This window comes from Gorilla gorilla, chromosome 14 (assembly GCF_029281585.2).
Source record: "Gorilla gorilla gorilla isolate KB3781 chromosome 14, NHGRI_mGorGor1-v2.1_pri, whole genome shotgun sequence".
Classification (NCBI taxonomy): domain Eukaryota; kingdom Metazoa; phylum Chordata; class Mammalia; order Primates; family Hominidae; genus Gorilla; species Gorilla gorilla.
The window spans coordinates 66,162,216-66,175,816 of NC_073238.2; the positions used below are offsets into that span (position 1 = coordinate 66,162,216).

Genomic DNA, 13,601 nt, shown 5'->3' on the forward strand with positions numbered 1-13,601 from the left:
TAATTTATTGAGAGTTTTTAGCATGAAGTGCTGTTGAATTTTGTCAAAGGCCTTTTCTGCATCTATTGAGATAATCATGTGGTTTTTGTCTTTGGTTCTGTTTATATGCTGGATTACGTTAATTGATTTGCGTATGTTGAACCAGCCTTGCATCCCAGGGATAAAAGCCCACTTGATCATGGTAGATAAGCTTTTTGATGTGTTGCTGGATTCGGTTTGCCAGTATTTTATTGAGGATTTTTGGATCGACGTTCATCAGGGATATTGGTCTAAAATTCTCTTTTTTTGTTGTGTCTCTGCCAGGCTTTGGTATCAGGATGATGCTGGCCTCATAAAATGAGTTAGGGAGGATTTCCTCTTTTTCTACTGATTGGAATAGTTTCAGAAGGAATGGCACCAGCTCCTCCTTGTACCTCTGGTAGAATTCGGCTGTGACTATATCTGGTCCTGGACTTTTTTTGGTTGGTAAGCTATTAATTATTGCCTCAATTTCAGAGCCTCTTATTGGTCTATTCAGAGATTCAACTTCTTCGTGGTTTATTCTTGGGAGGGTGTATGTGTCGAGGAATTTATCCATTTCTTCTAGATTTTCTAGTTTATTTGCATAGAGGTGTTTATAGTATTCTCTGATAGTAGTTTGTGTTTCTGTGGGATCGGTGGTGATATCCCCTTTATCATTTTTTATTGCGTCTATTTGATTCTTCTCTCTTTTCTTCTTTATTAGTCTTGCTAGTGGTCTATCAATTTTGTTGATCTTTTCAAAAAACCAGCTCCTGGATTCATTAATTTTTTGAAGCATTTTTTTGTGTCTCTATCTCCTTCAGTTCTGCTCTGATCTTAGTTATTTCTTGCCTTCTGCTAGCTTTTGAAGTGTTTGCTCTTGCTTCTCTAGATCTTTTAATTGTGATGTTAGGGTGTCAATTTTAGATGTTTCCTGCTTTCTCTTGTGGGTATTTAGTGCTATAAATTTCCCTCTACACACTGCTTTGAATGTGGCCCAGAGATTCTGGTATGTTGTGTCTTTGTTCTCATTGGTTTCAAAGAACATCTTTATTTCTGCCTTCATTTTGTTATGTACCCAGTAGTCATTCAGGAGCAGGTTGTTCAGTTTCCATGTAGTTGGGCAGTTGTGAGTGAGTTTCTTAATGCTGAGGTCTAGTTTGATTGCACTGTGGTCTGAGAGACAGTTCTTTTACATTTGCTGAGGAGTGCTTTACTTCCAACTATGTGGTCAGTTTTGGAATAGGTGTGGTGTGGTGCTGAGAAGAATGTATATTCTGTTGATTTGGGGTAGAGAATTCTGTAGATGTCTATTAGGTCCGCTTGGTGCAGAGCTGAGTTCAATTCCTGGATATCCTTGTTAACTTTCTGTCTCGTTGATCTGTCTAATGTTGACAGTGGGGTGTTAAAGTCTCCCATTATTATTGTGTGGGAGTCTACATCTCTCTGTAGGTCTCTAAGGACTTGCTTTATGTATCTGGGTGCTCCTGGATTGGGTGCATATATATTTAGGATAGTTAGCTCTTCTTGTTGAATTGATCCCTTTACCATTATGTAATGGCCTTCTTTGTCTCTTTTGATCTTTGTTGGTTTAAAATCTGTTTTATCAGAGACTAGGATTGCAACCCCTGCCTTGTTTTGTTTTCCATTTGCTTGGTAGATCTTCCTCCGTCCCTTTATTTTGAGCCTATGTGTGTCTCTGCACGTGAGATGGGTTTCCTGAATACAGCACACTGATAGGTCTTGACTCTTCATCCAGTTTTCCAGTCTGTGTCTTTTAATTGGAGCATTTAGCCCATTTACATTTAAGGTTAATATTGTTATGTGTGAATTTGATCCTGTCATTATGATGTTAGCTGGTTATTTTGCTCATTAGTTGATGCAGTTTCTTCCTAGCCTCGAAGGTCTTTACAATTTGGCATGTCTTTGCAGTGGCTGGTACTGGTTGTTCCTTTCCATGCTTACTGCTTCCTTCAGGAGCTCTTTTAGGGCAGGCCTGGTGGTGACAAAATCTCTCAGCATTTGCTTGTCTGTAGAGGATTTTATTTCTCCTTCACTTATGAAGCTTAGTTTGGCTGGATATGAAATTCTGGGTTGAAAATTCTTTTCTTTAAGAATGTTGAATATTGGCCCCCACTCTCTTCTGGCTTGCAGAGTTTCTACCGAGAGATCAGCTGTTAGTCTGATGGGCTTCCCTTTGTGGGTAACCTGACCTTTGTCTCTGGCTGCCCTTAACATTTTTTCCTTCATTTCAACTTTGGTGAATCTGACAATTATGTGTCTTGGAGTTGCTCTTCTCGAGGAGTATCTTTGTGGCGTTCTCTGTATTTCCGGAATCTGAGTGTTGGCCTGCTTTGCTAGATTGGGGAAGTTTTCCTGGATAATATCCTGCAGAGTGTTTTCCGACTTGGTTCCATTCTCCCCGTCACTTTCAGGTACACCAATCAGACGTAGATTTGGTCTTTTCACATAGTCCCATATTTCTTGGTGGCTTTGTTTCTTTTTATTCTTTTTTCTCTAAACTGCTCTTCTTGCTTCATTTCATTCACTAGATCTTCCATCACTGATACCGTTTCTTCCAGTTGATCGAATCGGCTACTGAGGCTTGTGCATTTGTCACATAGTTCTCATGCCGTGGTTTTCAGCTCCATCAGGTCCTTTAAGGACTACTCTGCATTGGTTTTTCTAGTTAGCCATTCGTCTAATCTTTTTTCAAGGTTTTTAACTTCTTTGCCATGGGTTCGAACTTCCTCCTTTAGCTTGGAGAAGTTTGATCGTCTGAAGCCTTCTTCTCTCAACTCGTCAAAGTCATTCTCCGTCCAGCTTTGTTCCATTGCTGATGAGGAGCTGCGTTCCTTTGGAGGAGAAGAGGCACTCTGATTTTTAGAATTTTCAGTATTTCTGCTCTGTTTTTTCCCCATCTTTGTGGTTTTGTCTAGCTTTGGTCTTTGATGATGGTGACGTACAGATGGAGTTTTGGTGTGGATGTCCTTTCTGTTTGTTAGTTTTTCTTCCTTCTAACAGTCAGGACCCTCAGCTGTGGGTCTGTTGGAGTTTGCCAGAGGTCCACTCCAGACCCTGTTTGCCTGGGTATCAGTAGCAGAGGCTGCAGAGCGGTGAATATTGGTGAACAGCAAATGTTGCTGCCTGATCGTTCCTCTGGAAGTTTTGTCTCAGAGGAGTACCTGGCCGTGTGAGGTGTCAGTCTGCCCCTACTGGGGGGTGCCTCCCAGTTAGGCTACTTGGGGGTCAGGGACCCACTTGAGGAGGCAGTCTGTCCGTTCTCAGATCTCAAGCTGCGTGCTGGGAGAACCACTACTCTCTTCAAGGCTGTCAGACAGGGACATTTAAGTCTGCAGAGGTTTCTGCTGCCTTTTGTTTGGCTATGCCCTGCCCCCAGAGGTGGAGTCTGCAGAGGCAGACAGGCCTCCTTGAGCTGTGGTGGGCTCCACCCAGTTTGAGCTTCCTGGCCACTTTGTTTACCTACTCAACCCTAGGCAATGGCAGGCGCCCCTCCCCCAGCCTGGCTGCTGCCTTGCATTTTGATCTCAGACTGCTGTGCTAGCAGTGAGCAAGGCTCCATGGGCATAGGACCCTCCGAGCCAGGCGCGGGATACAATCTCCTGGTGTGCCATTTGCTAAGACTGTCGGAAAAGCACAGTATTCGGGTGGGAGTGACCTGATTTTCCAGGTGCCATCTTTCACCCCTTTCCTTGGCTAGGAAAGGGAATTCCCTGACCCCTTGTGCTTCCCGGGTGAGGTGATGCCTTGCCCTGCTTCAGCTCACACTCGGTGTGCTGCACCCACTGTCCTGCACTCACTGTCCGACAATCCCCAGTGAGATGAACCTGGTACCTCAGGTGGAAATGCAGAAATCATTCGTCTTCTGCGTCGCTCACAGTAGGAGCTGTAGACTGGAGCTGTTCCTGATCGGCCATCTTGGCTCCACCCAGACTTTTTTTTTCCCCCAATACCCTAACCTCTGCTGGCTTAATATGACTCGTAACCATAGTTGTCATTTTCTGAAAATTTTCTTCAGGGAAAAATGTTTTTCATGTTGCTTTTAAAATAACAATTTTCAGAAAAATTAAAATTTACTTCTAAGGCTTTGTATAGTAAAATTCACATTCATTTAGGAAATTCCTAACCATCCAAATGGCACTTTTGATCTCTAAGATGCAGAACCTTTTTTTTCTGTTTTAAACTGCTCTTGTACCTCAGGAGATAAGAGAACAGATATTTTTATATGCCGTACTTTTATTTTTAGGTGTAAAGATTTATCAATTGCCTTCAATACAAGTTGGTATAAGTAGGGTAGTACATTTAGTGAAGAGAGCTCTATTTAATAGGGTATTGTAAAGATTAAATATATATGTAAAGTGTTTTGGGGGCTGTAATTTCTTTAGAAATATTTGTTATTAGAAACACAGATGGTTTCTGTTTGCTGATCTTGCACCTTGTAACTTTGCTTAATTAATTTAATTAGCTTCAGTCGTTTTTTCTTGAGTGGATTATTTAGGATTTTCTATAAGTAGAATTATGTCATCTTCCAATAGAAATAGTTTTACATGTCTCTTTCCAGTTTGGATGCCTTTTATTTCTTTTATTTGGCTAATTACTCTGGCTGGGACTTCAAATAATGTTGAATAGCAGTGATGAAATTGAGCATCCTTATTACTGATTTTAGGGAGTATGTTTTCACTTTTTATTGAGTATGATGTTAAGTGTGGATTTTTCATGAATATCCTTTATTAGATTAAGGAAATTTTCTTCTATTCCTAGTATGCTATGTTTTTTTTTTCGTGAAAGATTGTTGAATTTTGTCAAATGCATTTTCTGTGTCTGTTGAGGGGTGTGTGTGTGTGTTCATTCTATTGATGTGCCATATCACATTGATTGATTTTTCTTATATTGAACTACCCTTGCATTCCTGGGATAAATCACACTCAGTCATGGTATATAATCTTTTTAATGTGCTGTTGAACTTGGCTTACTAGTATTTTGTTGTGCAGTTTTGAATCTGTCTTCATGAAGATTTAAGTCTGTAGTTTTCTTTTGGTATCTTTGTCCAGCTTTCATAGAATGTGTTATAAAGTATTTTCTCCTCTTCCATTTTTCTGAAGTTTGAATAGGATTGTTGTTCATTCTCCTTTAAGTCTTTGTTGACTTCGCCAGTGAAGCCATCTGGTTTTGCACTTTTCTTTGTTGAGAAGTTTTTGATTATTGATTCAATCTCTGCTTGTAATAGGTTTGTTGAGATTATCCATTTCTTCTTGAGTCAGTATTGGTAGATTGTATGTTTCTAGGAATTAGTTTATTTAATCTAGATTATCTAATTGGCTGGCATATAAATTTTCTCCTATAATCCTTTAAATTTCTGTTTAGCTAAAGGTTTGTTACTTTTGCTGATCTTTTCAAAGAACTGACCTTTTGTTTCATTGATTCTCTATCTTTCCCTTTTTTTTTTTTTCTGCTCTAATCTTTGTTATTTCCTTCCTTTGCTGGCTTTGGGTTTAGTTTGCTTTTCCTTAAGGTATAAAATTAGGTTATTGATTTGTGATCTTCTTTTTTAATATAGGCATTTATAGCTATACATTTCTTCCTGAGTACTGCTTTCACAGCCCCCAATACATTTTAATGTGTTGTGCTTTTGTTTTCTTTCATCTGGAAGTATTTTCTAATTTTCTTAGTAACTTCTTCCCCAGTTCTTTTTGTTATTGATTTTAGCCTCGTTCCCTTATACGTGGAGAAGATACTTTGTATGATTTCAATTTTAAAATTTATTAAGAATTGTTTTACAGCCTAACAGCTGAGCAATCCTAGAGAATGTTCCATGTGTACTTCAGAAAAACATGTATGTTCTGTTGTTGTTAGTTGGAGTGTTGTTTATATATCATTAGATCTAGTTGGTTTGTAGTGTTGTTCAAGTCTTCTGTTTCCTTATATGTATGGATGTTCTATCTTTTATTGTAAGTGAAAGTCTCCAATTATTGTAGAAGTCTCTATTTTTCCCTTCAGTTCTGTCAGTGCTTACTTTTCATGTATTAATATTTTAGGGGCTCTGTTCTTTGGAGTGTATATATTTGCAATTATTTTTTTTTGATGAATTGACCCTTTTGTTAATACATAGTGTCCTTGTCTCTTGTAATAAGTTTTGACTCAAAACCTATTTTTTCTGTTATCACTATACCCACCTAGCTCTCTTTTGGTTACTGTTTGAATGGAATGTCTTTTTTATTGTTTCATTTTCAACCTATTTGTGTCTTTGGGTTTAAAGTAGTCTCATTTAAGTAGCAAAAAGTTGGACCATATTTTTTTAAAATCCATTCTACCAGTCTCTGTTTTTAATTTGTGAGTTTAATCCATTTATATTTAAAGTGATTACTGATAAGTAAAGACTTCTGCCATTTCGCTATTTATTTTTTATGTCTTAAATCTCTTTGTTTTTTGTTTCTCAATTTCTCCACTATTGCCTTCTTCTATGTTTGATTTTTTCTCATATACCATTTTGATTCCCTTATTTTTCTCTTCTGTATACCTAAATTTATATAATCTAGTTTGAATTGATATCAATTTATTTTTACTAGTGTACATTAACTCTGCTCCTAGTTAGCTCCGTTCCTACCCCTTTTGTTGCCCATTTACATAGACTTAAAATTCTTGTTTTATGCATATGTCTGTTAATCCATTTAGGAAACAGAAAGAGGAGTTATAAACAAAATATACAGTGATACTTACTTTTATATTTACTCGTGTGGTGACCTTTACCAGTAATCTTTAATTCTTGTATGGCTCCAGGTTACCATCTAGTGTCCTTTTGTTTCAGCCTGAAAAACTCCTTTTTAACATTTCTTGTAAGGAAGATCTACTAGTAATGAATTTCATTAGCTTTTGTTTATCTGAGAATGTCTTAATTTCCCCTTCATTTGGAAGGATAGTGCAGCTAGATAGAGAATTCATCTGTGTTACTATAGGAATTCCATATTGCATATGTTGGTACACTTGATGATGTCCCATAGGTCTCTTATGCTCTGTTTGTTATTCTTTATTCTTTTTTCTTTCTTCTTCTCAGACTGGGAAATTTCAGTTGTCCCATCTTCAGGTTTGCTGTCTCTTCTGACTCTCAAACCTGCTGTTGAGCCTCATTATGGAATTTTTCATTTCAGCTATTGTACTTTTCAATTCCAGAATTTCTCCTTGATTCCCTTTTGAAATTTCTGTCTCTTTATTGATACTCCCCATTTGTTCATACAACCTTGTCCTGATTTCCTTTGTTCTTTGTCTTTTTAAAACTGTTAAAGTCTTGGTATAGTAAGCCTGTTTTAGCTTCTTCATGGATGGTTTCTGTCAATTTCTTTTTTTTTGTTTTCTGTGAATTTCTGTCAATTTTCTGTGAATTTTTCTGTCAGCTTATTTGTTTTTCTTTTCCTTTTTCTTTGTATACTTTGCAATTTTTGTTAAGAACTGGACGTTTTGAATATTATAATGCAGTAATTCTGGAAGTCATATAATTCTCCCTCTCCAGAGGTTGCTGTTCTTACTTGTTGAGTGCTGTAGTTATCCATTTGTTTAGTGACTTTTCTAAACTATTTTTGCAAAGACTATATTCCTTGTTGTATGTGATCACTGAGGTCTCTGTTCTGTTATGTCTAAAGTCAGCCAGTGATTTCCTTAAATGCCTGCATCCGATAAGGATAAAAAAGTTTCTGTCTCTAATTTCTTTTGAAAGACACTGCTTGGGAAGCCCTTCAGCCCTAAGGGTTTGAAACAATAGCCAGCCTTTGCTTAAATCTCTCAGTGAATTTCCAGACAAATCAAAACACACCCCCTACAAACTGTGGAGGACAATGTTCGCTTCCTGGTACAAGCAGGCCACTCAAGGAACATGAGCCGCAATCTCCATGGCTGCCTGCCGTAGGGATGAGGCTGACAGTTCTTGCCAGCTTAGTAGTTGATTTACTGGAGGGACTGATTTTGGACTGTCTTACTCCACCGTCTTCTGTGATATTACTCTGGTATTGATTCTTATTGAGGTAATAATCTCAATATAACAATTTTGTATTAACATGTAAAAAGAACTTGTTTAAGAGAAGAGTGAATGCTGATATGCGTATCGCTATATTAGCAGTATGTGTATGCATAGATTTAATTCTTATAAGTTATTTACCATTGTATCTGTTCACCTCACAAATTAATATAATTGACCAAAAAGACTGAATTTTGCATGTATATGCAAACTTCACATCATAACTTAAATGTTCTTTCTTTATTATATCTGTAGTTGGTCTAGTCTTTTTCCTACTAATTATTTATTTATTTATTTTTAAATTAATTTATTGTTTTTGAGACAGAGTCTTGCTCTGTCTCCCAGGCAGGAGTGTAATGGTGCCATCTTGGCTCAATGCAACCTCTCCCTCCCAGGTTCAAGTGATTCTCCTGCCTTAACCTCCTGAGTAGCTGGGATTATAGGCGTCCACCACTGCACCCTGCTAATTTTTGTATTTTTAGTAGAGACGGGGTTTTGTCATGTTGGCCAGGCTGGTTTCGAACTCCTGACCTCAGGTGATCTGCCTGCCTTGGCCTCCCAAGGTGCTGGGATTACAGGTGTGAGTCACCACGCATGGCCTACTTATTTATAGAAGACCTCCTGATTAGCTGGAGTGGGGCAGGTGGCAGATATCCAATATAATTTAAAACTTAGTCCATTGTGATGACTTAAATAGTATTTTTAGGAAGTATCCAACTCTCTCTGAGATAAAAGTGCTCAGTTTGTCACTCTGCTTTTAACCCTGGGATGGCTTAAGAGTGTGGGGTGAGGTGTGTGGCCTATGATCCCCTGGCAGTGGGACACTGACTTTTTCCATCTGTTTGATGTTCACTATTTCCTCTGGTCTCCGGGATAATACCTTTCAACCTCCTACTTGTGTTTGCCTTGCTGGCGTATGCTGATGATGTTATGGCTAGTATAATTCATGGTCGGGCCTTTTTGTTTGGTCAGAACATCATGATACTTCCCAGCTAGTTGAGTCTTTGGTGTCTGCTCTCTGACTTTTCCCAGGTGTCTGCCTTGTCTCTCTACAGCTGCTGGCCTGGAACTTCATGCACAGCCTTTGCTGCAGCATCACTCTGTTCCATAGCAAGCCTCATGGACGCCACTAGCTCAGAAAATCTGCCTCAGAGCTTATAATTACTTGAGCAAGTTTAGAAAAACTCCCTTGAGACAATGGCTTGGCTTACGAGACCATGGACTGTATAATCATTCTGTTCATGTCAGATACTGCATATTTTTTCATTTGATCTCTTTGTAGTCCCTTCACTAATAAAACCAAATAGTTCCCCAGCCAGATGAATGCTTCTAGCCGTCAAGGGCAAAGGTCAAATGCTTGGAAAGGCAAAACAACAAGAACGAAAATAATAATTTTCAAACACTATCATGATTACACGTGTGGCATGATATTTAAAGAGTTATATATAATTCTGAATATGTAGAAGCCACAAGTTTAAGGAATATAGAATCTTTAGACAGGTATATATGGTGTTCATATATATGTATTTATGGTTAAGATACATAGGTGTGTTAAGATATTCTCTCTCTCTCTTATGTTTTTTTTTAAGACGGAGTTTCTCTCTGTTACCGAGGCTGGAGTGCAGTGGCATGATCTTGACTCACTGCAACCTCTGCCTCTGGTGTTCAAGTGATTCTCCTGCCTCAGCCTCCCGAGTAGATGGGATTACAGGCGCACACCACTACTCTCAGCTAATTTTTTTTTTTTTCAGTAGAGACAGGGTTTCACCATGTTGGCCAGGCTGGTCTCGAACTCCTGACCTCAAGTGATCCGCCTGCCTCGGCCTCTCAAAGTGCTGGGACAGGCTTGAGCCACCGCACCTGGCCTCTCTATATATAATATTAAGAGATTTGTTTTCTATGTATCAGCATTTTCCCATGGCTAAGAATAGTGTGATTTCATGTACATATTTTCTTCTGTTGTAGGACAGTTCGTGTTTGGTTAAAGAGAGACAGTGGACAGTATTGGCCAAGCATATACCATGCAATGCCTTGTAAGTATCCAAATCTCTGTCTTGAAAAACCAGACATGTCCTTCCCAGATTGCCTTCTCTGTATTTTCTTCTTAAGTAGAGAAGACTGAGGTTGGGATTCTCATTATGATGAAAAGTACCATATTAAATCATTTTAGATTTTCTAAGGCTTTCACTATGTAAAGTAAGAAAATTGTTCTGAAATTGACTCTATATTCATAGCTTCTGAATAAGATTAATGGAAGAAGGGCTACAGCACGTAGGCTTTCTGATTACAGCAGTCTCCCTCTCTTTTCCAACTTTTTGTTCAGCTATTTTGTAAAGTATGTCCTTAGGCAATTCAAAATTTTGTCCAGTGATTACATTTGTGAAGTAAATTTGTCCTTGCCTTATTGTTATATCATTTATTCAAATTCAAGACATTCAGCATTGAGCATTCAGTTCTCAAAAGGATTTGCTTAGGATTGAAACATTCTAATTAGAAGTTGATTTCATTTCCCCAAGATCTTATCTGAGAATTATGTCCTTGCACTGATAAATAATGAATCTTCCAAGTACACTTTTAAAAGAAATGTGTGATTCTTAGATTATTCCACTGGCAGAAGTTCCCCCACAGCTGAAGAAGACCTGGCCCCCCAAAATAGGAAATTTCTTTTTAGTCTAGTCTTTTATCTTTAAAATTAATGAAGTTTGGGCATCCTATCCCATGTTTATTTTAGCGCAAAATAATTATTTAAATTTATTATTACTTGTATTAAACATTTCCCTTACTTCCTGCCCTTCAAACCTTAATTAAAATTGACATTGTAGAAAAATCCCCCAGGTTTGTTGTTTGGAGTCCTATACCTTCTGGCTTGCTGCAGTGTACACCTCATCTCTTGATATAAGTATCCCAGTTTCAGAAGCGTATGCCAAAATAAATTCATGCTAAATTGTAGATTTGCTTAAAATTCTGCTTCTGGCAAAAGAGTACTGTAATAAGTCAAACAACAATTTTGCTTGTTTATAAACAAATGATTATTAATGATATAATAATTTTAAATGATTTTCAAATTATCTTTGAGGCTTTGCATGTCTTTAGAATTTTGTAGTAAATAGACGATAATAACCAAGCTGAACAAAGTATTCAATGCTTTTTTTGGGAAGAAGAAACTTCTTGTAATTCTGAATGCTATATCCTTCCTTTACCTGTTTTGCTTCTAGAAGATACTGTCGTGCATTACAGGATCAAGCTGAACTTTCTTTTTAAGCCATGGCAGTGATGAGGGTTTAGATAAATGGAAAAGTAGAGAATTCTCTAGGTTTTTTATTCCTGTTTTTTTGTTTATTTGTTTGTTTATTTGTTTTTGAGATGGAGTCTCCCTGTGTTGCCTAGGCTGGAGTACAGTATTGCAATCTCGGCTCACTGCAACCTCCACCTCCCGGGTTCAAACGATTCTCCTCCCTCAGCCTCCCGAGTAGCTGAGACTACAGGCGCATGCCACCACACCCAGCTAATTTTTGTATTTTTAGTAGAGATGGGGTTTCTCCATGTTAGCCAGGCTGGTTTTGAACTCCTGACCTCAGGTAACCCACCTGCCTCGGCCTCCCAAAGTGCTTACAGGCATGAGCCACCGCACCTAGCCTTTTTTCCTGTTTTTTAAATGATATAACCAGTATTTTTTCTGGTCTTGCTTCTTCATCAAACCTGCCACAGTATCTAACTGTAAGAGATGAGGGAGGGCTGTAATCCAGCAAGTTGAAGTTGGCCTCAGAGATCAATAGGTCCCATGACACTGCAAATAGGAGAGGCTGACCTGGGCAAAATGATGGGGATTTGGGGATGGCAAGCAAGGAATCTTATTGAGATAAGATGAGCGTTAATAGGGACCTCCTGAAGGCACAGGATCCTAATTGCTAACTCATTCCCTTTCCCCTATACAAATACACATACATTTTGGTGTCATCCTGTAATGCTGTCTTTATTTGGATATCACTGAGATACAGAGAGGCTTTTAGTTGTGTTTTCATCATTTAGTAAGCTATATGCAAGAATGACTTAAGTTCACTATAGCTCTTACACCTGGCATAGGTGCTCAATAAATACTTATTGAAGGATTTGGTCTGATAATAAAGATGTGTTTCCCTGAGAGGATTACCATCCATTTTCCTTATGACTGAACATGAACTTTGAGAAAGAGGTCCTTGTGATTATTTGTATACTTTGCCTTCGGTGTTCTACTAAATAGAGTTAAAAAGGGATTACTTTGCTATTCAAAATGTGGTCTGTGGGCCAGTAGCATCAGCATCACCTGAGAACTTATTAGAAATGTACTCTTGGGTTCTACCCCAGAGCTGCTCAATCAAAATCTGCATTTAACAAAATCCCTAGATAGGCTGGGTGGGTTAGATCATGTCTGTAATCCCAGTGTTGTAGGAGGCCAAGGCGGGAGGATTTTTTGAGGCCAGGAGTTCAAGACCAGCCTGGACAATATAGCAAGATGCCACCTCTCTCTCTCTGTCTCCAAAGAAAAAAAATGAAACAAACCCAAACCGTAGATAATTTGAAGATACATTGAGGTTTGAAAACATTGTCTTGTGACATTATAGCAAACATGTTGATGATCTATGTACATGTTTATATGAACACATGTAAAGCCACGTGTATATAGTGTTGATTGGTAAATATATGGATGTAAGTATACATGCTAGTCAATCAGATATTTACTGTGCATCTACTGTATACAGGCCACAGATCTAGATGCCAGGGATTTGCAGACAAACAAGATGTATATGGTCAAGATGATTTCTCTTGAAATCATTTTGAAATGATCTTTTGAATCCATTCAAAAGATTACTACTGTGTAGAGGTGAAAAAGAAAGTTATCTTCATCACAATTGGTTAGAAATTGGCTTTTGTGTTCCTAGGAATCTTACGCATTCAGATGACATAATAATTGACCTGGGCAAGAATTTAAGATTTGTTTAACTTGAGAGAGGCAGAATCTTATTGCATGAGGAAATAAGCTACATTTCAATCAGTTAGAGAACATGAAATAGATTTGAGTTTCCAAGGAATTGTTTTGTAGTCCTTCCTATTGAGAGGGGTTTTGTTAAGAGGTTACTCAGTATTATTCTTAAATAATGGTTATGTGATATTGGTTTCAAAATAAGTAAAAATGCACAATATATTCAGAGGCTATAAAATAAATACCACAAAGCAGATATGATCATATTTTATGTTTATTCTACTACATAATAAGTAGCATTCCAAGTACAGAAGAAAATAAAAAGAAAATATTCTGTGCATTTATTAAAATGACTTATTTGTTAATTTTGTCCATTAAAATACCTTTTAAATATAGTGTTTGTCATATTCCAGGTAAGAGAGTAAATGCATTACAGCTTTGAGAATAATTTGAAGTTTAATGAAAGGAAGAAAGTGGAAGGCATTGAATGAGAAAGAATAAATAGTGAAGGCCAAGTTTGATGACAGGAAACCAGCTTAAAAGGCAGAGTGTGATGAGGTTGAGTGATCTTGGGGGAGTTGCAGACAAGAGAAGGAAGAGCAGACGCATCATGGT

The 13,601-nt window shown here is 37.9% G+C and overlaps 1 protein-coding gene across 7 annotated transcripts in view; it reads left to right on the forward strand.

The window, feature by feature from the left end:
- WDFY2 (WD repeat and FYVE domain containing 2) overlaps positions 1–13,601 on the forward strand; it is a 314,549-nt gene that overhangs the window by 198,028 nt on the left and 102,920 nt on the right. For 6 of the 7 annotated variants that reach the window (XM_063697620.1, XM_063697623.1, XM_063697622.1 and 3 more), the window contains one exon: positions 9,992–10,059. The exons of the other annotated variant lie outside the window; for it this stretch is intronic. In XM_063697620.1, coding sequence (XP_063553690.1) covers positions 9,992–10,059 — 68 coding nt within the window. The remainder of the gene's footprint in view (positions 1–9,991; positions 10,060–13,601) is intronic. 7 annotated transcript variants of the gene reach the window in all.